Raw genomic sequence first — 25,965 nt, 5'->3', positions numbered from 1 at the left:
TTTCTGACACTTCCCCACTGGATCCTTCGTGCCCTGTGCTGCTCTCTGCATCCCAAAGTAGATTTGGGGGAAAGTCAGCCAACTTGCAGCTCTCAAGTGAAGCCACATGTAGTACACCCCCTGCAACTGGCTACTTGGCAAGGATCGAAGCCTGCAGACAGCTCCAGCTACCCCACCAGAATCGTCTTTGGCATGCTTGTGTCCATCACCTGCACCGGCCACCTGTTACGGACAGCCCCGTTGTGTCCATTTACTCACCACCAACAGCTTTGGATGTTCCTGGCGCGTCTGTGCAGACCATCAGCAATGACTGCTTGCGGCGGAAGGCTCGCTCCCTGCTGATTCCGACATCAGCAGTTCATTAACAGGCGATGACCGCTGAGCGGGGTAGCTGGAGCGGTCTACAGGCTTTGAACCTTGCCGTAGCCGGAAGGATATATTTTTTCACAAGTCTCAGGTTTATTTCTACCTACTAAATTATTCTACCACTGAGGTTCGCTTCAAGGAGAGCGGGCTAAATATATTAATAAGTTGGAGCCTTATCCATTGCATTAATTGCACAGTTGGGGAATTCAGTACCGAACAACATCACAGGATCTCTGGTCTGGACTTCAGGTGATAACCACAATTTCCAAATCATAGGGAGTGTATGAAAGTATTCATATCTTTTATTCAATTTTAATGTATGTGTATTCTTTTATTTATTAAATTTTTATTGCTTATGCAAATTAACTAATAAATTGTATACTAATTACTTATCCAATTGTGTGGCACTCTCTGAGGTATATACACAAGAGAAAAATCTCTGTGTATTTCTATTCAATTCGATCGCTGTCACCCTTCCGACTCAAAGGAGGGACCAGGGCTTAATGTTAATGTGTGGGGCATGTGGTGGAACTCAGTTACCCCGCCTATAATAGTGGGAAGAACTAGTTCCACCACAGCCCTAAACAGAAAACCTATCCCAACAGCTTTCTTTTTTGGCACACATATGCGATGTCATGCCACCACGACCTCTAAAGGGAGGAAGAGCAGGAGGGTAATTATTAGAAAAATGGGTGCAGCATGTGTGGTGTGGGTCCCCCTGAGAATCAGGGGCCCATGTGCACACCACACATTTTAAATGTGCCACGGGCAGTGCTGAAGATTGAGGTTATTGTTGAATTCCCCGCGAAGCCAAGTGTGATAACCTGTTATAGAGCATATTAACAGGTTAGAGGTTGTGGTTTAGCAATTAATGTTTACTGAGAACCTGTTTTTAGTAATTTATTTATTTTTACTTACAGTGTCTTATATGCTGCGCTATATATAAATATATATATATATAGCTTGCAGTGTGAGGTGCGGCACTCCAAAATATAATATTCAGGCTGGTAGTAGCATCTTTTATTTAGCAGTAAGCAACGTTTCAACGCCGCTACAGCGTTGTCATCAGGCTAAACACAGGGGGGAAAAAAGAGAACACATACCATTATAGCAGCACCCGGTGGAAGACACACCAGCCGGAGGCCGTCCCAACGCCATCTCTGTGGCGCAGATCTATGACGTCAGCGGCAACCTCCGTCCTAGCGTGAAAGAGGATAGGAGTGTTCCCGTCACCAAGGGAACGGACATACACAAAACAAAGACAGACAGTACATATGTATAGACGGAAGAAATTGAAGTATCCTATTACTTACAGAGAATAGGATAATAGCTTTAGGAACAGTGCAAATGCGAATACTAGCAAGGTATAAGAGACAAAGAGAGCATGTATGTAGTCAGCATTATGTAAGGACTGAAATCCCAGAATGCTCGTTAAGTCCATGGGGGGACACGGTGCCAAGTCTTATAATCCATTTCGCCTAACATTGGAGTAAGGCCGCTCCTCTGTTACCTCCACGTATAGATGCTGGGATGTGGTCAATCATCCGGTATTTGATCGAAGTGATGCTGTGCTTACAGTTGGCAAAATGACGTGCAACAGGCTGTTCGCTGGCATCGGTGGCAAGCGCTTTCTTGATAGCCGACCGGTGTGCTGCCATCCATTCTTTAAAACTGCGTTCTGCCTTGCCTATGTAAGACAGCCAGCAGGGGCATATTATCTGATATACCGTGTATTATGTCGGCACTCTTACCGGCACACCCATTGGTGCCACTTTTCTATTGCACCCCAAAAGTGCACAAGACTCTAGTGGACCCCCCTGGGGAGGCCCATAGTGGCCACTAGAAATTCTCTCATACCTCGACAGCATATTACAACCGTGCATACAGAACCACCATCGATATTTGATGGACACCACTGCCTTGCTTTGTTCTCTACAAACACTACCAAAATTGGATAAGGAGACATATATGTTTACCATAGACATCTGTGCATTATATACAGCTATACCCCATGACCTTGGGTTGTCAGCACTACGTCACTTTCTATCCAACAATGAGACCTATGATGCACCAGATGTCGACTTGGTTATTGACCTGATGAATATCATCTTGACTAAGAACTTTTTCGGTACTTATGTAGTATCTGGGCGTCCGATTTAGAAATCAGATCGGATCGCATCGCATCGCATGCGACCAAATCGTATGCGATGCGATGGTCAAGATTTTTCCATAGGATTCAATGTTAAAATGGTCTGAGTCCATTTTAACATAGAATTCAATGGGAAAAAGGGGTCCTTTTCCTTTCCCCACTATCCAAGTGGGCATGGAGTTGGATAAAAACCTGTGGCGAGCGTAGCGAGCCACCGAGCCCGAAGCGTGGCGAGCGTAGCGAGCCCCGCGAGGGGACACAGAATACATTTTAAGAAATATGCGTCGCTTCGCTCGCCACGCTTCGGGCTCGGTGGCTCGCTGCGCTCGCCACGCTATATAAAATCAACTCTATGCCCACTTGGATAGTGGGGAAATGAACAGGACCTTCTTAACATTGAATCCTATGCAAAATCGCATCGAATCGCATCGCATCGCATCTGATTGTATGCCTTAAGGTAAGGCATACAATCACAAAATCGGCAGCCCAGATACTACATAAGTACCACTTTTTCCGGTACTCTTTACCTAGAACGGCGCCCATCGCGGTGATCGCGACATCGCGGGCAGCACATAAACGGCCGCGACGCGATGCCCGCGATCACCGCGATTTTCCCATAGGGAACAATGTTAAAAAGCCTAATTGACCGCGATTTTGCATTCAATGCCTCAATGCCCGCGATTTTCCCATAGGAATCAATGTTAAATGGGCTACAGAGCCCAAATAGCCCCAATTAACCCTTAAAAGTCCCCCAAATTTTTGTACGCCACCCCACGATCCACGCCAACCCGAAGCGTGGCGAGCGCAGCGAGCCCGCGAGGGGCGGCGGTACGCGTCCTCCGACCTTTTCATGCCCTACTATCCACGTCGGCGTGGAGTTGAGAATAGAATAGTGTGGCGAGCGCAGCGAGCCACCGTCCCCTCGCGGACTTCACAGGTGTCCGTGGCGACGCGGACACCTGTGAAGCCCGCGAAGGGACGCGTTTACCTGTGAAGGTATCCGCGTCCCCTCGCGGGGCTCGCTGCGCTCGCCACGCTATTCTATTCTCAACTCCACGCCGACGTGGATAGTAGGGCATGAAAAGGTCGGAGGACGCGTACCGCCGCCCCTCGCGGGCTCGCTGCGCTCGCCACGCTTCGGGTTGGCGTGGATCGTGGGGTGGCGTACAAAAATTGGGGGGACATTTAAGGGTTAATTGGGGCTATTTGGGCTCTGTAGCCCATTTAACATTGATTCCTATGGGAAAATCGCGGGCATTGAGGCATTTTACAGTAAAATCGCGGTCAATCAGGCTTTTTAACATTGTTCCCTATGGGAAAATCGCGGTAATCGCGGGTACCCGATTTTGATGTACCCGCGATTTACCCGCGATGCCCGCGATTACCGCGATTTTTTACCCCCGACGCCCGCGATTCTGATCGCGGGCGCCGTTCTAGGTAAAGAGTACCCTTTTTCCATTACAATGAAGAGTTCTATTTGCAACTCATGGGCGTGGCTAGTGGCCCCCTCATATGCCAACGTCTTCATGTTCGAATTTGAACAACATTTCATCTTTGAAAATTCTGCTATATCATCACATATAATCCAATATCACCGATACATCGATGATTTGCTGCTTTTCTGCAAAAGGTGCACCTATGGTACTTTGTGACTACATCGTCCAACACAATTGTAGTAATAGTCCGATAAAATTTACGTATACACATGATGCGCAAAAAATTCATTTTCTGGACGTCCAGATCAGGATTGAAGATGGGAATATTGCCACTAGTGTATACTCTAAACCGACTGACCGGAATAATGCTCTTCTGTACTCCAGCTGCCACCCACGAGCATCCATCAGGAGCCTACCCCATTCCCAAATGCTGAGGGTGAGAAGAATTGTTTCCGACCCCCTGGTCGCCTCCACGCAAATAGATGAAATGATCAATCGCTTTGCAGCAAGGGGTTATCCAATTACCGAGCTGATTGACACAAAAAAGAAAGTGATGCTATTAAACAGATCTGATTTGCTGCAAGCTAAAGACCGTCCTTCTTCTACGACCGACATTATACCTTGGGTAACCACATACACCCATATGAGCCCTAATGTTAACAAAATTGCCCGTTCACACTGGTCTATCGTACAATCGGACTCAGATATTGGAATTAAAAACTCTCAATTATTAATGAGCTACAAGCGCTCTAGAAATCTGAAAGACACGCTAGTGAAATCCGATGCAGCACCTTTCAAGAATACCTGCAAAAGTAGTCAACTAGCTGTGTACGCTGCCCATGTTTGACTTGTCAGTACCTTATTCCTGGCCCCGAATTCAAACACCCCCTAACAGGCAAAACTCTATACATTCGGCACACATTATCGTGTAATACCCAATACACGGTATATCAGATAATATGCCCCTGCGGGCTGTCTTACATAGGCAAGACAGAACGCAGTTTTAAAGAACGGCTGGCAGCGCACCAGTCGGCTATCAAGAAAGCGCTTCCCACCGGTCCAGCGAACAGCCTGTTGCACGTCATTTTGCTCAACTGTAAGCACAGCATCACTTCGATCAAATACAGGATGATTGACCACATTTTGTGTATGTCCGTTCCCTTGGTGACGGGAACACTCCTTTCCTCTTTCACGCTAGGACGAAGGTTGCCGCCGACGTCATAGATCTGCACCACAGAGACGGCGTCGGGACGGCCTCCGGCTGGCGTGTCTTCCACCGGGTGCTGCTATAAAGGTATGTGTTCTCTTCCCCCCCCCCCCCCTGTGTTTAGCCTGATGACAACGCTGTAGCGGCGTTGAAACTTTGCTTACTGCTAAATAAAAGATGCTTCTACCAGCCTGAATATTATATTTTGGAGTGCCGCACCCCACACTGCAAGCTATATGATTTTCACCCAGTGCGGGCACCCACACAGCTGCTAGCCAGGAGGCCGTACCGGGCAATACTGTTTGAATATATATATATATATATATATATATATATATATATATCTGTGGGTTGCGGTCTGGCACTCTCCCCAATAATCAGCTGCCCGGTCCCTTCGGGATTGTATGGATATCCTTGTAGAAAAGCAAACAGCGGCACTTTCTCGGCTCCTGATTGGCCACTAGGCGGCCAATAGAATCATTTGGATGAGAGGCGCGGAAGATGAAACATCTCTGCGCCTTTCATTCCAATTGTGTACCGGCGGTGGAGGCGGCAGAGACGGAGAAGATGAAGAAGATGACGGGATGTTCGCCAGAGGACCTGGGTGAGTAGGATTTCCTTCCACAGGTCCCCCATGGATTTCTTAGGATCTAGGACCCCGGACTCTTCAGCCATGAAGCCCCAGACCCGGACCAGCCCCGGAACCAAGCCCCCGGACCGGACCCAGGGACCTACCGACGGGATCAAGATAGGTAAGTATCAGTATGTGTGGGCTTTGTATGTATTAAAGTTTTATTTTTACTGGGTGTCAGTGTGTTTATTTAACTATTTATTTTACTGTGGAACTACAAGTGCCAGCGGGCCCTTTAATGCCCCGCATGCTGGGACTTGTGGTTCTCCAAGTCCCAGCATGCAGGGGAGGCTTGCTGGGACTCATACTTCCACGGTATAAGAGAATAGTTTATCATCTATTTTTTTACACCATTTATCAGCTCGATGCCCACCGCCCAGGGGCATCGAGGACAGCCCCGGGCTTCAGCATGGGCAGGTAAGTTCTGGAGGGGGGGACCCCTTCTTTGGGGGGGGGTCCCCACTCCCCTAGGACCCCTGCCCATGCTGACTGGTCAGGGGGATGAATGCTTTGGCCGGGGGGACTTGTATAAAAAGTCTCCCCCCGGCTGTGGCATTACCCTGCTGGCTGGTTGGGCCCGGTGCGTGTTCTTGAAATACGAGGGACCCCTAGTCATTTTGTCCCCCGTATTTTGGGAACCAGGATCGGCCCTTGAGCCTGGTGCTGGTTTTATTTACCAAAAATCGCACCCTATTACATGTGCGTGTTAGATGCTTTCCAATGGGAAAACATCGGGATGCGAATTGAAGTGTGACTAAAAATCGCCACTTCAGTATGTTTGATTTCGCAGCAAAAAGTGCGATTTTTTGTCGCGAATCGCACCCTATAAAATATGCGATTTTCTGAAAATGGCCGAAAGCGGACGATTTTCCAAAAAAAAACAACGCAAAAAAAAACGCACCCTATTACATTTCATCCTAAGTGTTGAACTATTAATATAGGGACATGTGTGTGATCCAACTAACTCTGTGAAAAATCGTGGTACAGTACTATAAGTGTAAAATAACTCGATCTGTCCCCTATAATTCCTGGTTCAGTCATAAAAAGAAAAGAAAAAAAAAGATTTGACTATTTAAGAGGATCTGTATCTATAAAAAACAATTACCGTGTGGAATACACAAATGATGAAAGAATCTTTTTGAAAAATGACATTATGCTTTTACTTGATGTCTAGGAGCAGGGAATCATATTACCTTGGTGTCCTGCTTATCTACCAGTAGTGAAGTCCATGACTAATACGCGGTACCTGTCTAGAGGATATCTATTGTGGCTTAACTGTATTAGATTTGTGTTTACCATTACATGATATGAGAGATGCGGATGAATCTAAGAGTTGTAGATACGGTGTCCAAGACACGTGAAGCTATGAGTAATGTAAATAATGTGGACAATATGTAAAGAATATGGACAATATGCAAAGAACTGTAAAGAAATGTCCAAAGGGTCTGTTTCTTGCGGGGTCCTGGACCGAACACTGGGCTGTGCTGTATTCTCAAAGTTGGTGGGCATAGATAGCATTCTCCAACCCTGTTAAGTGATGGTGATGGTTTCATTGATTTCAACCGATGTATCCATCTGGTTTCTAGATTAAGCAATCCCATAGACAAAATATGCTGTTATGGTTTTACAGAGAACCGGAACTACCAAACTTCCCGTTTCGACCCGGGATATGAATCCGGCTTGGGTTTTCCCACCAGACTCGGATCCCACATTGAGGCAAAACTCATCATCCCACTGTTGGTTTCTCATGGGTTTTGGATACTTTATAAGTCCCTGCTGATCGACACTATCTTCACTCTGGCATTGGAGAGTGTACCAGATGGACGTGTGTCTGTCTTCAGTGCACTCCTGTGGTTCTGGGACTGGCACGGGGTGGATGCTCTGTCTGCTGAATCCGTCCAGAGGTGCACTGTCTGCCCTGAAAACTCACCTCTTCAGGCAAGCCTATCATATTTAAGTTCTACACGCATAACCCTCTGAGGCACTTATGTATTATATAGCTTCCCTTCTGGACTTGTAACTTGTTGGGACTGCTATGCTATTACTGGTGCCTGTCCTTGTGTTTGCCTCCTATATCCCTATAGATTGTAAGCTTGCAGCAGGGCCCTCTAACTCCAAATCTGTCTGTTACCCAGTTTGTTTTATCACTGTCTACTATTGTAAAGCGCAACGGAATCTGCTGCGCTATATAAGAAACTGCAAATAAATAAATATAAGTCCAGGGGTGCTATGTCCGCTGTATCATTCCAGGGGTGCTGCTAGGTCTGCCGAATCAGTCCAGGTGTGCTGTTAAGACTGCAGTATCAGTTCAGGGTTGCTGCTAAGTCTCCCGTATCAGCCATGGGGTGCTGCTAAGACTGCAGTATCAGTCCAGGGTTGCTGCTAAGTCTCCCGTATCAGCCCAGGGGTGCTGCTAAGACTGCAGTATCAGTCCAGGGTTGCTGCTAAGACTGCAGTATCAGTCCAGGGTTGCTGCTAAATCTCCTGTATCAGTCCAGGGGTGCTGCTAAGCCTTGTGGCTGAAATTATTGGTTTGTTTGGGGCTCTACAAAATAGGAAGCAATGCTCCAAACAGTGCACAATGCAAATAAAAAAGGTGCAAGATGGAAATGCAATACACAGTGCACAAACTGGATTTAGTACTTTAAATAGGCACAATGTTGTCATCATCCTCCAGTTCCTCACCCTATTAGTGTGTACATCCTCATCTTCACAGATTACTTATTTTGTCAAAGAACTGGACCCACACGAATTTCCTGATATGAGCCGGGCTCCGATTCCTGTTAGGGTTTTCCCAACAGACTCGGATCCCAAATAGAGGCAAAACGTCATCATCCTACGGTCGGATTCTCACGGTTTTTGGATTCTATATATGCCCCTGCTGATCAGCGCCATCTTCACTCCAGCACAAAACCCGAAACACAAAAATGGCGCAGTTACTACCCTAGTTTTACAGTATTAATCCTGCCAACATTAAAAAAGAGCACGCATGACTTAATTAAACTGACTGTTTAATATAATGCACAGGAAGGAAATATGAAACATGTTATGTTGAAATGGATCTGAAATTGTGCAATGCATTGTTTTTTTTGTCACTAAGCTGTTACTAAGCATTACATATGCTTATTACCAATGGCAGCTGCTACACCCCTGCCCCAAGAGGAAAATGCCATCAGCCCGGGTCCCGGCAACTGTGCAATGAATCTGACAGGTGCCGAAACCGGTGCATGCACAGATGCCACTGTAGGACTGTGCACCATACCACATACCCCCAACTTCTATGGCCTCCATCAACTGCAACGCCATTTGGTACGAACCACCTAATCCTTCCACATGTGTGTGAGTACTGTTGACAAGCTGAACACCTCAGTAAACATCGTAAACTACATTATCCAAAAGCTCTTGGAGCTAAACAAAGGAATACACATCGCTCTTGGGCGTAACTCCCAGAGGCAATGGAGATGCTTGCTTATGGGTGCCATGCCCTTAAGGGCTCCCTGCATGTCCAGAAGCACCTGTGTAGTTCACAGCGGGATCAAAGTGTGACAGCGCACCCACTGCTACTGCAGAGTTTATTGGCTCTGTCCCAAGAGCTCTACTAACACAGCAACAGGGGACAGGACGAATGTCATCTGGGACTGCCCAGCCTGCACTGCAGCAAGCAACAGTTCACCTGCCGCTGCTGCTAGCTTGTAAGATGGGACTCACTGATGAACTCTGATCCAGCTTTCTGCAGACAACTGATTGTCACCTATCCCACTGGCTGTTGCCACACAGCTGGAGCCCAACCTATACACTGTGGGCTATGGTATGGTAATAATGGAGTTGTATAACACTGATATCGCACCCTTACACTCCACCAAGAACAGGGAAGGACAATGAAGCATCCTGCATAGGCTCTGGGTCTGGGTGGTATCCATTAAGCACAACTTGTTGTGGAATTTTTAACATTTAGAAACATGAAAAATGGAGGTGTTGCCCATAGGAAGAAATTAAATTCTTGCTATCATATTTCTATCGCATTCTAAAAAATACTAGACAGAATCAGGTTGCTATGGGTAACACCACCACATGTCTGTTTTAGAAACTTCATTAAATCCACCCCTCTTTGAATAAAGTTTATTCTGTCCACTGTTTCTGCTTATGGAGTGATTACATAATTAGTAAAACACTAATCTCTGCCCCCACTTCTATCCAGCCCGGCGTCAGGGTGATATTTAGACTCTATGAGTAGGTTGGGAGATAAGTCTGGGCATTTAGGGCTAGCCCACCACCTGCAGAATGCCCGCCCCCAAGACCATTCCCCAAACTAGCATACAATGGGATGTGTACGCTAACACATGCCCTCGCATACATCTGCATGCATCCGCATGGGGGAGTAAAGATTTTTTCACTGTTCACTAAGAAAACTCAGCCTGGACTGACTTTTTCAGCACCCACTATCCGCTGGCTGATGTCAGCCGCTCACACCAAGCAAGAAAAAGGGGAGGATAGCAGCGCTCAAATAGAAATTTCAATTGGATGATCTGTACAGAGTATTTATAGATAATATATATAAAATCAATATATCACAGAAAATAAAAGAACAAATTACAATAAAAACATAGTGAATAACATGAGGCCCATTTTCACAGTATAGCAGCAGTTTAGAGGGAGAGTCCGTTCCTATTATGCTCAAACAATTGTTAGATAGTAATTGTATAGTTACCACTCCTGGCTGGATTGATGGAATAAACTGATGGTAGTGACCATAGAGTCCAAGTGGTTGGTCCAATGCTGGCAAAAATTACCGAAGTCCACTGGCAAGATGTTGAGTTAATTAGGGTAGAGGTATATCCAGTTTGGGGGTGGCACTTTATGCACGATGGTGAAGGTTGGAAGTATCCCAGTGAGGAGTCCAAATGTAGATTCAATCCTGTTGGGCTGTTTCGAACTGTGATTCCAATTAAAGTAGTGGAAGGTGGGCAAGCACTGCTGACGCGTTTCGCTGTGCTTGGCAGCTTTATCAAAGGTATAGTGCTTGTGGGCATGTGTCGGTATATATCCTCAGTAAAAAAGGTCACATGACCAATCAAACAATAGATCAAACATAGATCATCCAATTATCCTAGTAAAATAAAATATTAACATCATAGACCTCACACCAAGCAGGCATAGACTTGCCTGCAAACGAGTCCGCCCAGTGTTTTCATGCGTGTTTGTAGGCACGCCCATGAAACTCTGGGTGTCTCCTGAGTCTGCCCTCTGGTTGTCCCCTGCCCGGTTTCCCAGTGGGCGAACGCCCCGGTGTGTGTGAAACTGGCGGGAGGCATTCGCTCTGGGGTTTGGTTATTTATTTGTCCTGGTGTCACTAATTCCCATCAAAATACCTCAACAAATTGTGTTCTCTCCTGAATTTAACCCAACTATAATAATAAATACTCCATCATCATAATTGATATGGACGACTTGATATTTCAGAGTTGCACTATCATGGATGCTAAGGTTTATTTATTTAAGGCCCCGATACACTATGCAACATCTCCTATGGGAGAAGTCGCATTCCATTAATTTTGAGCCAGCCGGGACCCTCTATGGCAGCAGGATTGCATGCAATACATTCCATGCGATACATCACATGCCTCCCTTCTGCATGCGATGTATGTATTGCATGCAATAAATGCTTCCTGCTGCTGGGAGGGGGTCTGACCCAGAGATCTTACATGTGGCACGTATGATCTCCAGGTCCGATCCAATGCGCATGGGGCCGCACATCAGATCGGACGTCGCACATAGACTGTTTGGGACGATTTCACCAAATTTCTCTGCCTGATCCGGTCCGATCCACCGGAATCGGGAACAATTACATTGGACATCCCAAGAACTTGGGGGAGATTTCTTTATAAAATCTCCTGATCAACACTTCAAGAATCATGTTTTTGGAAGGTGATGATGCCCCAAAAATATGGGGGGGAAAAGGATGTAGGTGTCTGACATATTTTTTAAATCAGCCCGGAACGCCACTAGTTAGTAATGCAATGTCACAGCTAGGGGACATGTTTATATTGCATTAACCCCCAATCTAGTCAGCCGGGGTTCCTGGGGGAATGTGTCGTCGTCCCCCCCCCCCCCCCACCCACCCATCCAGGGCACCTAAGGAAGAGGGCTAAAGCCCGGTGCTATGGCTGAAACACCTGGGTGCCAAATTCAAAGCAATCAAGTGAAAAATGTACCTATAATATTGTGTTTTACTTGTAGAACTACAGGTCCCAGCAAGCCTCCCCACACTTGGAGGTACTTGAAAAACTGCAAGTACTAGCATTTGAGACATTAAAGGGCCCACTGGTACCTGTAGTTCCACCTGTAATACAAATAATACGATAAACACAACACACATACAATGTAAAAGTACAATTTTAGTAAACATTCCTGCACACTAACAAACATACATACACACTCACACATACTTACCTACATTCTCCTAGACCTCCGGTCCTCTTGTACAGTAGAATCCATAGGATACCTGTAAAAAACAAAAAAATAATTAATAATTACAAAATCCAATGTAAATTCATCCTCTTCATTAGTAAGATTTAGTAGGAATCCAGGGGTTAAAAAAATAAAAAAATTGCAAGTCCCTATCCAAGTGAACTGAAGAATACGTGTGTCATAATAACGTAAATAAGGGGCACTAGTAGGTGGTGTAATATGAATGGGTGTGGATCGTATTGTCGACCAGACTTAGGTCGACAGTCATTAGGTTGACACCGTTAGGTCGACAGGCAGCAAGGTCGACAGGGTTCTAGGTCGACATGGGTGAAGGTCGACAGGTGTCTAGGTCGACATGGTTTTAGTTGACAAATGAGTTAGGTCGACATGGGTTGGGTCGACAGGTCGCGAGGCCGACATGTTTTTTTTCACAGTTTTTTTACCCGAATGTCGACACAGTCGAAACAGTTGAAAGTCAACCGCAGCCCCTCGCATCACTCGCTTTGCTTGCAATGCTTCGGACACGGTGTCTCGCTGCGCTCTGCACACTATTTTATTTTCCCACCAAGCCCTAGTGGATGGTAGGGCATGAAATACCGCCTGTTGGCACATGTCGGCTCAAAAAACAGTGAAAAAACCCATGTCGACCTCACGACCTGTCAACCTCACGACCTGTCAATCTAACGCATTTGTCAACCTAAAACCATGTTGACCTAGACACCTGTCGACCTTCACCCATGTCGACCTAGAACCCTGTCAACCTTGTTGCCTGTCGACCCAACGGTGTTGACCTAATGACTGTCGACCTAAGTCTGGTCGACAATACGACCGTATCCCAATATGAATTGGGCACTACATGTTATGTAATGTGAATATGATTGTGCTACTGTGTGGCATCATTTAAATTGGCGGGACTTTTGTGTGACCACACTCCTTCCTTGTGAGATCGCTGTCCCTTTATTAAGCAATATAGTTTGCAGAGGGTGCAGAAAACCCTAGCACTGTCACAGGCTCAGTCTAATGTGTGTGTGTGTGTGTGGGGGGGGGGGGGGGGGGGGGGGTGGACCACTTTAAGTCCTGGGTGGATCACTATCAATTATTTTGTAGCTGAGTATTTACCTTCAATGGTTATTTTTATTGCTGAGCAAGGAAGAGCCAATGCTCTTTGAACATGTGAGATGTCTGACCCAGATATTTCAAATCACATGGACAAGTAAGCTGTGCATGTAAGCTGTGCAACTCAGGGGCATCACAAGGTGGGTGAAGGCCTCTTCCGGTGTTACCCTTCCAGGACACCAAAATTACTACTCCTCCAAAGTAACAGGAGTCGGTTTGCTGTTGGGTGACATTAAAACAATATAACTGTGCTAAAAAGGTGCTATAACACTTATGTCAATAATGTAAACCAATTTAATAAATTAAAATACACAAAAAAATGTATAATAAAATAAGCAAACTAATAAAAAAATGTATAAACCCATTCAAAAAATGAAATATAAATTAAAATGCGGGTGACAAAAGCAGCTTCAGTCTATACGGCAACTTATATTTTTAGATATCCAATGTGTCCCTGTCTGTTGATATGTTGCCATGCTCTGTAAAATATTCAGGGCTGGGGATGGTATTTGTCCACAGGGTCCCTTAGTGTAGGCTTTATTGAGGATGCTTACCCCTTGCTTCTTATAGCCTTGGTGTGTATAAAAGGTCCATTTTGAGTAGTATTAAAGTCCCCAGGTACTTAGGCGGATTCTCTATCATCCTCCGCCACACATCGCCGGCATTCACATTTTTAATAATTGCATATGCACTAACATATGCGATTATTAACGCAAAGGACAGCTCTTGCGATAAGAGCTGTTCTTTGTTTTGTGGCGGGCAATGTGCAGTGGGTCCCCCCTCCTTCCCTGTACCCTTACACGGCTCCACTTCCTCCTTCCTGCATTCGGAAGAGGTGCAGGGAGAAGGAGGTCACTGGTCGGGGCAGCACAGCAGGAGGCTGCCCGGACACAGGTGAAGGGGATGGTGACGTGGATCGGTCGGGGGCACGCGGGGTGGCAGGGGACACAAAGGGAAGCCCATAGGCTTCTATGGGGTTATGCCATCTAGAACTGGCATAACCCCCCGCAGCGAAGCCCCGGCGGTGGGGCTTTGCTGCATATTAAAATGCGGTAAAACCCTGAAAACTGTTTTTCTTATGGCATTTTTTGTTTGGAGCACCCCACCCAATATGTGATGTAATCGAAGGAGGTAGAGCTGCTGGAGTCACCTATCAAAATCCACCAATGTGTGGCATTAGTCTGCAGTAGTCAGATTCTGACACTGAAAATGAATTGGCAGCGCTCAAGAGTGTTTTAAGAAAGTAGGAGGCCCATGTGCGGCCAGGCCCCCTTCTCTCTGCCAGAAGCAGCGCTGTGTAGTAGGGTCTGAGCACTAGAGAGTCCAGACCCCACTGCACATATGCGAATCCTTGGAAAAATGGCACGGCGGCCATTTTTTCAATGATTTAACGTTCATGCTTCACTGCACATACGATTTCGGCAGTGATCCTGCTGCTGGGTGCAGCGTGTGCGGTGTGGGCCCCACTGGAACTCATTTTGAATATATGCCACTGGCAGTGCTGAAGAGTGAAACATTGGTGACTTTCCCACAAAGCCAAGTGTGAATACTCTTTATAGAGCATATTAACAAGTTAGAGGTTGTGGTTTAGCAAGTCATTTTTATTGAGAACTTGTTTTTACTTTAGTATGATAAAAATTTAATCTGCGACCAGTAACCTTTTGATGAATCGCTAGACATGTTCAGAGCTTTATGGATTTATCACATATTTTATTTATGTCTAGATGTGACAATTATGCTTAAAAACTTAAAACAAAACTGTAGCTTGTTTCACATCCTAAGGATGTAGTGTCTATGACACAACTCCCCCCCCACCACCACCACCTTGCCCGCTATACTACTACTGGCAGTGGGGCTGGTTGAATGTAATGGACAGTGAATACCAGCTACACTGGAAACTGGACATTTGGGTTCCAGCCAGAACATCACTTTTGGCAGAAGAACATGCTGTCCATGTTTTTAAAAGAAGTGTTGTACTAACTCTGGGTCTACCAAAATGTTACAGATTATAATGTATGCTATCTGTGTGTATGTTTTTATATTGTGTTAGGAGCCACATTAGGGTCCTTATTACTTTTATTGACTGACCCTGCCCCCCCCCCCCTTCTCTTTCAAGAGGAAATTATTAATTGGACATTAGTAGTTTCCCCTGTTGAGTGTACATCAGGGGATTGGCATTACCATGTTCATTTCCCCTGTGTGGAATATGTTTTAATCTTGGAATAAAGTAATTGCTTCACAGTAGCCACTGACCTCCTTCATTTCTGAGTATTTGAGAGAAGAGTGAGCCACCACAGATACCATCATTCGATTTCAGGGCTATTATTAGCCCTACAAAAGGGGGAGTGTGATCAAATATACAGCTGTCTGATAACGGTACAGTTCTATACTATATGTGTCTTTTCTCTTATACTGTATGTACTGCATCCTACGATCACATCCAATGTGAGACTTCCTCCTTATTTACCACTAGGTCAGTGGTTCCCAAACTGTGTGCTGTGGCACCCTGTAGGTGTGCCATGGACCAAATAAAATTATTTATGGTCATTGTAATAGTCAAAACCAGTGCTTGTGTCTGCCAAATGCCAATAATAACATATGTGTAGAACAGTGGTGCAAGTAGAATTTTTTTCTTGGTGGTACTGATAGCCTCCACCAAAAATGGGCGTGGCCATGTGTCATGAGGGGCGTGGTTACACAAAGCTAGAGGGGTGACTAAATGACAATAGAGGTGTGGACACAGGAGACAGGGAGTGAGAAACAGGGAATGACTGGGGGTGGGTTGGCTCTTGCTTGGGGGAGAGCCAGGCAGCTTGTGCTTACAATAGTGGAGCCTGCTCTTCATGCTGTCGGCGCTGCTGATGCCTGTCAGTGTGACAGGCTAAATCAGTAGTAGCCGGTAGCTGCATACAGCACCAATCATAACGCTGGGTGGGCAGGCAGCGGATGCATTATATTTAGACTTAAAATGAAAATAGAATTGACAATGGGTCAGGGGGGTAAGTGGTACTGCGTACCTGCAACATATTTCTTACAGGTACTCCGTACCACGCCGTACCCCCTTACTTGCAACACTGGTGTAGAAACAGAAGCAAATCATGTCCCTCACCACATAACTGACCCTAAGGATGACATATAAACACAATCTACTTCATTTTATAATTATTTTCTACATTTTCTTTGGCCTAGGGGGTGCCGTGAAAAACTTCTGATACTCTAGGTTGCTGTGATTCCAAAAAGTTTGGGAACCACTGCACTAGGTGGGTTTTAGACCAACACTCACATAGGTGTTACATGGAATTCACCAAATTCACACTTCCCATCCTTTTCCTGCAATACTGTATGCGGACTAGATTTTGTGAGCGCCATCTGTATAGGCTCTGTAAGTTGACACCTTTTGGATTCATATTGGATGGCAGATTTATGGTTGCTCAGTAGTGCATCTTCATTCATTGTATTTTATACAAGGAAAAATGAAATCGTCCCAAGGCGCAAAGCCAGAATCCTGCAGCCGTACACTGGAAGAAAGAGGTTCACCAGATACCTCTCGACGACGGAATTGTAGAAAGAAAAGAAACAATGTAAGATGGGCGCTGGTTTCTTGTTTGCTCCAATGGTTTGCTCATAGAAGAAAAAATAGAGACATAGACATACATAGGTTAGCAATGTATGTGTATGAATTCAAAGGCAAACAGAAATGGGGCTGGGTTTTGCCCAAATGGGTAATTTCTTTAAACGAATATCGTACCCGCACTCACATGGAGCAATGGGTGTATAAGCACATAAAGGTATCTTTGGGTATCAGTAAATCTTTAAAAGTGCCAACGTAAGGAGGGTAGATTCGTACCGTACTCAAATGTACGATCACTTTTCAAATCGTATAAAGGTATCTTTTTGGATCCCACAGGTGCTGCTAGAAGGTGATAGCGGAGTTCCTCCAACCATTCCCAGGGTATCCAAAAAAGAAGGAGAACGTTCTCTCTTATTTCAAAGTTTTTATTACATAAAGAAAGTGTGCAGGATGCAACCTGTACCCAAGATGTTTAAAATGGACAAAAAGGAATCGTACCTGAGTTGGCAGAGTATGGCCATTCACTGCCAGTCAGGTGCTTCCAGGGTTTACAGGTGTGGTTGCTGCACAGCTCCTCTCCACCGACGCGTTTCGACAGATAAACTGTCTTTTTCAAGGCTGGAGAGCAGTTGTGCCTAGTGCTGGTATTTATAGCAATGGCTTAATGGTGTGGTATCCTCCCACTAAAGGGGAGGGAATCCCACCGGAAGTGTAATGGCTGTGTAGAGATTTAATCTACACAGCGCGAATACCCTAAAACAGGGTGTTTATCTGAACTTAATAAGTTTGCTTAGACCCCCTCTTGGGTTAAAAGAGGTGTAAGCATTGGTGGCAGGGTTATAAAAGTATATAAATACATTTAGACGGTGACCGGAAGCGGCTGGTGACCCGCATGTGACACGCATGTGTCACTTCCGCCGCTTCTCCTGTTCCTATGGGCACAAGCAGGCTCCGTCGTCTATGGACGAAATGTCACTTACGGAAGCGGCGGGTGACCCGCATGTGGAACGCATGCGTCACTTCCGCCGCTTCTCCTATACCTATGGACACAAACAGGCTCCGGCGTCTATGGACGGAACGTCACTTTCGCTGCTTGATTAGGATGACGCGCGCTCTAGGCGTCTCGCGTCACTACCGCCGGATGGCTCTGCGTGCGCTCATGTGTCCGGGCAGTGACCCGCACATGGAGCGCATATACCACTTCCGCCTGACGGAGATTTGGATGAAAGGCGGAACAAGGATCTTCATATGGAATTAAAGTGCCAGTGCTGCGTTATATAGTAATAAAGTGCCAATGCTTGTTTAGGACTGTCATCAAAAAATCCCAATATGATTCTAATGGGAATGATTAAAAACATGATGGGGAAATAACTATAAAGCCATGCTAAAAAAATACCATTACTATTACAAAAACGAAGATTTCTAAAAATTCATAAAAATACCAATACAGAAAATATGGATAAAAGATATATAAATAAAATACCAGGATTTAACAGTACATAAGGGGCAAAACGTGCAAAAAGTGCTTATAACGATAAGAAGTACCACCAAAAACATATAATGAACACACAATTTATAAAAACCACTTCAATTCAAAATCAGAATTAAGGCCATGAGGTGAAAGGGTATTTAGATCATAGATCCACCTCATTTCCTTTTGTGCTAATTGGATATCTCTATTATTGTGTCTCCAATTTTCCTTTATTAGTTCTAGACCCCAAAAACCCACAATCCCATTCGGAGAACTATTATGGTGGGTTTTGAAGTGCATAGAAAAAGGGTGGTCCATATGTGCCTTTTTTATGTTCCTGATATGTTCGGACCAACGTATTTTTAAGGTCCTCGTGGTTTTTCCTATATATACTTTATTACATGCGCACATGATCGCATATATTGCATATTTAGAATTACAAGTTAAAAATTGTTTGATCCTAAAATTGTGGTTATTTAAAATAAGATTGGTAGTCTTCTTATCAGTGGTCTTGCACGACCTGCACATGGGGCAATCCCCACACCTATGAAAGCCCTGGCTTCTAATCTGGCCACCTATGGCTCTATTCGTGAATGAGCTGGACACTATCTTATCCTTCACTGTAGGAGCCCTCCGGTAGATAAACCGTGGTTTGTTTGGCAGGATATTTGTGAGGACAGGGTCTTTTAAAAGGAGGTTCCAATTTTTATGAAATATCTTTTCTACATACTTATGATGACTCGAGTATTGCAGAATGATGGGTACATTCAATCTGAACCTTCTTGTACAGTTACTTCTTTTGAGGTCAATAAGTCTTCCCTCTGGAGTTTTGACACATCGTCTAGAGCACTGTCTAGTAACTGGTTTTTATAACCTTTTTGTAAAAATTTGTGTTTCATGACCTTGGAGCTGTCTTCAAAGGATTCCTGTTTTGAGCAATTTCTTTTTAAGCGTATAAATTGGCTTTTGGGTACGTTGGTAAGCCATCGCTTAAGATGGTTGCTTTTTGGATCAATGAAAGTGTTAGAATCAGAGGGTTTTATGAAAACAGCGGTCTCCAATGCGTTATTCTCCACATAAATTTTTAAATCTAAGAAATTGACGGTGACCTTACTAATATTAAAAGTTAAATGAATATTAAGAGAATTGGAATTTAAAAAGATACAAAAATCATTTAAAAAGATACAAAAATCAAATATATGGAGGAAGTTTTTAGACAATTAAGGGATGGAAAAACTTATAAGAAGTTGAGGTCTGACCCTTCTCAAAAGGTATTAAAAAACCTAAAAATCCTCATCTCCACGTATAACGAAACAGGAACCCTGTCCAAAGAGGTATCTGACTTTCTAATAAAGGAGGATTATTCTGTACCGGTAATCTACTTGTTACCGAAAGTCCATAAAAGCCTCACAGAGCCTCCGGGTCGCCCCATCATTGCAGGGACTAATTCCATAACGTCCAATTTGTCATTTTTTATCGATCACCATTTACAGCCCTTTGTGGTAAAAAATAAGTCGTATTTGAAAGATACGAAAGATATACTAAACAAAATCAAAGAGGTCAAATGGGAAGAAAGTTATTTTCTTGTGACAGCTGACGTTACGTCTCTGTACACGATCATCGATCACAAACATGGTATTGAAGCCATTAAAGAGACACTAATACCCACAGATATGGACACCAACCTCCAGACATTCATTTTAGAGAGCATCAATTTTATCTTGTGTAACAACTATTTTAATTTTGATGGCTCTTTTTACAACCAAGAGGTTGGTACCGCTATGGGGACCAGGTTCGCCCCCAGTTATGCCAACACATTCATGGCACGCTGGGAGGATAAGATGGTATGGAGCGGCCATGATTGGGAGGCGAACCTGGTCCGCTGGTGGCGGTACATCGATGATGTACTTTTTATTTGGAATGGCGAAGGATCCATTTTAAATGATTTTGTATCTTTTTAAATTCCAATTCTCTTAATATTCATTTAACTTTTAATATTAGTAAGGTCACCGTCAATTTCTTAGATTTAAAAATTTATGTGGAGAATAACGCATTGGAGACCGCTGTTTTCATAAAACCCTCTGATTCTAACACTTTCATTGATCCAAAAAGCAACCATCTTAAGCGATGGCTTACCAACGTACCCAAAAGCCAATTTATACGCTTAAAAAGAAATTGCTCAAAACAGGAATCCTTTGAAGACAGCTCCAAGGTCATGAAACACAAATTTTTACAAAAAGGTTATAAAAACCAGTTACTAGACAGTGCTCTAGACGATGTGTCAAAACTCCAGAGGGAAGACTTATTGACCTCAAAAGAAGTAACTGTACAAGAAGGTTCAGATTTGAATGTACCCATCATTCTGCAATACTCGAGTCATCATAAGTATGTAGAAAAGATATTTCATAAAAATTGGAACCTCCTTTTAAAAGACCCTGTCCTCACAAATATCCTGCCAAACAAACCACGGTTTATCTACCGGAGGGCTCCTACAGTGAAGGATAAGATAGTGTCCAGCTCATTCACGAATAGAGCCATAGGTGGCCAGATTAGAAGCCAGGGCTTTCATAGGTGTGGGGATTGCCCCATGTGCAGGTCGTGCAAGACCACTGATAAGAAGACTACCAATCTTATTTTAAATAACCACAATTTTAGGATCAAACAATTTTTAACTTGTAATTCTAAATATGCAATATATGCGATCATGTGCGCATGTAATAAAGTATATATAGGAAAAACCACGAGGACCTTAAAAATACGTTGGTCCGAACATATCAGGAACATAAAAAAGGCACATATGGACCACCCTTTTTCTATGCACTTCAAAACCCACCATAATAGTTCTCCGAATGGGATTGTGGGTTTTTGGGGTCTAGAACTAATAAAGGAAAATTGGAGACACAATAATAGAGATATCCAATTAGCACAAAAGGAAATGAGGTGGATCTATGATCTAAATACCCTTTCACCTCATGGCTTAATTCTGATTTTGAATTGAAGTGGTTTTTATAAATTGTGTGTTCATTATATGTTTTTGGTGGTACTTCTTATCGTTATAAGCACTTTTTGCACGTTTTGCCCCTTATGTACTGTTAAATCCTGGTATTTTATTTATATATCTTTTATCCATATTTTCTGTATTGGTATTTTTATGAATTTTTAGAAATCTTCGTTTTTGTAATAGTAATGGTATTTTTTTAGCATGGCTTTATAGTTATTTCCCCATCATGTTTTTAATCATTCCCATTAGAATCATATTGGGATTTTTTGATGACAGTCCTAAACAAGCATTGGCACTTTATTACTATATAACGCAGCACTGGCACTTTAATTCCATATGAAGATCCTTGTTCCGCCTTTCATCCAAATCTCCGTCAGGCGGAAGTGGTATATGCGCTCCATGTGCGGGTCACTGCCCGGACACATGAGCGCACGCAGAGCCATCCGGCGGTAGTGACGCGAGACGCCTAGAGCGCGCGCCATCCTAATCAAGCAGCGAAAGTGAACGTTCCGTCCATAGACGCCGGAGCCTGTTTGTGTCCATAGGTATAGGAGAAGCGGCGGAAGTGACGCATGCGTTCCACATGCGGGTCACCCGCCGCTTCCGTAAGTGACATTTCGTCCATAGACGCCGGAGCCTGCTTGTGCCCATAGGAACAGGAGAAGCGGCGGAAGTGACACATGCGTGTCACATGCGGGTCACCCGCCGCTTCCGGTCACCGTCTAAATGTATTTATATACTTTTATAACCCTGCCACCAATGCTTACACCTCTTTTAACCCAAGAGGGGGTCTAAGCAAACTTATTAAGTTCAGATAAACACCCTGTTTTAGGGTATTCGCGCTGTGTAGATTAAATCTCTACACAGCCATTACACTTCCGGTGGGATTCCCTCCCCTTTAGTGGGAGGATACCACACCATTAAGCCATTGCTATAAATACCAGCACTAGGCACAACTGCTCTCCAGCCTTGAAAAAGACAGTTTATCTGTCGAAACGCGTCGGTGGAGAGGAGCTGTGCAGCAACCACACCTGTAAACCCTGGAAGCACCTGACTGGCAGTGAATGGCCATACTCTGCCAACTCAGGTACGATTCCTTTTTGTCCATTTTAAACATCTTGGGTACAGGTTGCATCCTGCACACTTTCTTTATGTAATAAAAACTTTGAAATAAGAGAGAACGTTCTCCTTCTTTTTTGGATACCCTGGGAATGGTTGGAGGAACTCCGCTATCACCTTCTAGCAGCACCTGTGGGATCCAAAAAGATACCTTTATACGATTTGAAAAGTGATCGTACATGTGAGTACGGTACGAATCTACCCTCCTTACGTTGGCACTTTTAAAGATTTACTGATACCCAAAGATACCTTTATGTGCTTATACACCCATTGCTCCATGTGAGTGCGGGTACGATATTCGTTTAAAGAAATTACCCATTTGGGCAAAACCCAGCCCCATTTCTGTTTGCCTTTGAATTCATACACATACATTGCTAACCTATGTATGTCTATGTCTCTATTTTTTCTTCTATGAGCAAACCATTGGAGCAAACAAGAAACCAGCGCCCATCTTACATTGTTTCTTTTCTTTCTTCATTCATTGTATTATTTGTTTCACTTACAGTAAGCACTCTCCTTTTTATTACAGTGTACAGATTTAATTCTGAATACAGGATATGATATTATCCAGCAGCGATTGCTGGATGGCAGGAAAATGTGTAAGGATGTGGAGGACCTTCTGAGGCAGAGGTGAGAATCAGCAATACACTTCATCAAAATGTATTTTAAACCAGGAACTGGCTACAGAAATAAGCATCAGGCAGTATGGTTTCCCAGTGTAATCTTAGGATTTATTTGTCTTGGTGTCACTAATTCCCATCAAAATACCTCAACAAATTTTGTTATCTCCTGATTTTAAACCCAACTATAATAACAAATACTCCACCATCATAATTGATATGGACTTAATGTGATTTTTGAGAGTTGCACTATTATGGATACTACGGTGTAGGTTTAATAAGAATCGTGATCAATCACACTGGACATTGCAGGTACTCAGAGGAGATTTTTTGGTAAAATCTCCATATCAACATTTTAAGAATCATGTTTATTAATGGTGAAGATCAAGAAATCTACTCCTGTGTGGGGTCACATCTCCTATGCATTAACGATCTCTGGCTCTTTGAGCCGGTGCTGCTTTTAAAAATACAGGGGAAAAATTGCATAGGAATTCCATGTATTTAAAGAACCAGCAACAGTTTCTTGGACCAGTGCTGGTTCCAAAAATATGGGGGGGAAAAGGATGTGGGTGTACCCAATATTTTTTAAACCAGTAACAGACTCCACTACATTCATGCAATGCCACAGCTTGGGGACATGTTTATATTGCATTTACCCCCCAACTCGTCAGCTCAGGACTGGGTCTCTGAGGTAATGGGTCACCCCAATAAAGGGGACCCCCTATCAAGGGCACCTAAGGCTTTAGGAATGACTAAGAAGGGTAACACTTCAGAATGTAGAACTCAAAATCAGAATCTCAGAGACATAAGGTGCGTACACACGTACAGATTTTCTGTCTGATCTATCTGGTGGGAACAAAAACCTGGAAATGTATGGGAGCAACTGACAAACAAAAAATTGTTCCCAAACACTTGAAAACAGACAGTGATCAGTCAGACAAATTGTTTCATCATTCTGATATAACAAATTTATCAAAGCATATTTTTTTTTTCTGTTTTCCTGCATTTGGGTGGAAATTTTTGATTGTCATATGCTCCCATACATTTTCAGGTTTTTGTTCCCACCAGATAGATCAGACAGAAAATCTGTACATGTGTACGCACCTATAGACTGATGAGTCACAAAGCCTTATGGAATTTTACTGCCCACAACTGCTGTAATGGAAATTGCACATGACAGGGCAATTGATGTTTCCAAACAATATAAAGTTTCCTGCGGCAGTGGAATCCATAATGCTGGAAGAAACATAGGATTGCGAGGATGCTTTAGGATCACAGTAAGGGAACAGTCTGATTTTTTTGTGGAGAATTAGTACTTACTCTTAACTTCACCATTAGTTTGAAGCTGAAGTTTGCTGGATGAAGAGAACAGGATTTAACCAGATGACTAAAAGCTCCACAAAGGAAGACAAAGATCTTCTTGGCGACATCTTTGCCTCTCTTCAGAAGTAAAATGCAATCAGTTCATGTGCATTGTTTCTTCATGAGAAGGCGATGAAAGACTAGCACATGAAGCCAGATGATTGTGCTCTTTTCCAATGCATACTCTCTGTAGTGCAAAACTAATTTGTTGCAGAGTGGTGTGGTGCACTTGCTCTCTTGTTTCTATATTGTTGCAGAGTAAGATAAGTTCATCTAGCTTGGGAGGAATATCACAGGTAGCAAGCAAGATCATCTTGGGCTTGTCAGAAACACCATTCCAGGAAGCTACAATTAGTGGATACTCATTGCAGATTATTAAACATTTAAATATTCTCCTTGCATGATCAAAAATCTTGCAGAATGTTGAAATAAAGTCTAAGTACTTGGAAAGCAACGTGACTGAACTTTAACAGACCAGGGAGGTCCAAGCAAAAACTAGAATTAACAACAAGATAATGTACAGTAGGGAAATCAGTGGCTCTAACGCTGGTTTAAAAAGCTGGACATGCCTTAGACCAGGCATGTCCAACTATGGCCCTCCAACTGTTGTGAAACTACAAGTCCCCTCATGCCTTGCAGCAGTTTTGATGGGACTTGTAGTTTCACAACAGCTGGAGGGCCATAGTTTGGTAATGCCTGTCTTAGACCTATGTGACTAATGCAAACTGTCCATTCTGGATTAGTTTGTGTTCCCAGTCTGGAGCCAAGGTTGGGAGGAGAGGCTATGTGCAGGAAGCTAGGTGGTCTGATGAAGTTCTTGCGCATGTAAGAAGGCCACCACACAGCAGAGATGTGCAGGGCCTTCTGAGCAACCACTTTGAATTTACAAACAGGGCTGTTATAGATCGGGGACCTGCAGGGCCGCACATTTGTACCGCTGTGTGGGTTACACACACAGCAATACTCATACACTTTCTGAGCTAGTTAGTAAAATTATGTAAAATCGCTCAGAAAGTGTCTGTATATCGCTCCTTGTGTAGGACCCATTAGAGTACACAAGGAAGTCCGACCTGCCAGTCACAAAGGCAGTCCCATTGGGAGGTGTTAACGCCCTCCGGGACACCTTGTTATGGGCTGCCGGGCAAAAATGGCAAATGTGCAGTACCTATATCGGTACTGCGCACGCGCTGGTCCCGGTGCCTGTAACTTATATTGTACAGGCGCCTGGCCCATGATTACTTCTATGGGCTGTTGCCGAAGCAGCCCATAGAAGCTGGTCATAATAGGACAGGCGCCGGGGACGGGAAGAGGCAACGGTGGCGGCGGTGATAGGGGTAGGGTTGTGCCTGCGGCCAGAGGCAGCCCCCATCCCCGAAAGAGGTACGAGCCGCCAGTGCATACAGTACTGATACAGTCATTGATTAAATTACTTGTGAATTTTCTTTACC

General features: G+C 44.1%; 1 protein-coding gene across 2 annotated transcripts in view; it reads left to right on the top strand.

Annotated features, from left to right (window-relative positions):
• PSTPIP1 (proline-serine-threonine phosphatase interacting protein 1) overlaps positions 1-25,965 on the top strand; it is an 82,033-nt gene that overhangs the window by 20,088 nt on the left and 35,980 nt on the right. For both annotated transcript variants that reach the window (XM_083183155.1, XM_083183154.1), the window contains one exon: positions 23,065-23,165. In XM_083183155.1, the coding sequence (XP_083039281.1) occupies positions 23,065-23,165 (101 nt within the window). The remainder of the gene's footprint in view (positions 1-23,064; positions 23,166-25,965) is intronic.

The sequence above is a fragment of the Crinia signifera genome, chromosome 4, assembly GCF_055691185.1.
Source record: "Crinia signifera chromosome 4, ASM5569118v1, whole genome shotgun sequence".
NCBI lineage: Eukaryota > Metazoa > Chordata > Amphibia > Anura > Myobatrachidae > Crinia > Crinia signifera.
The sequence above is the reverse complement of the archived record's forward strand: the minus strand, read 5'-3'. Positions and strand labels throughout refer to the sequence as shown.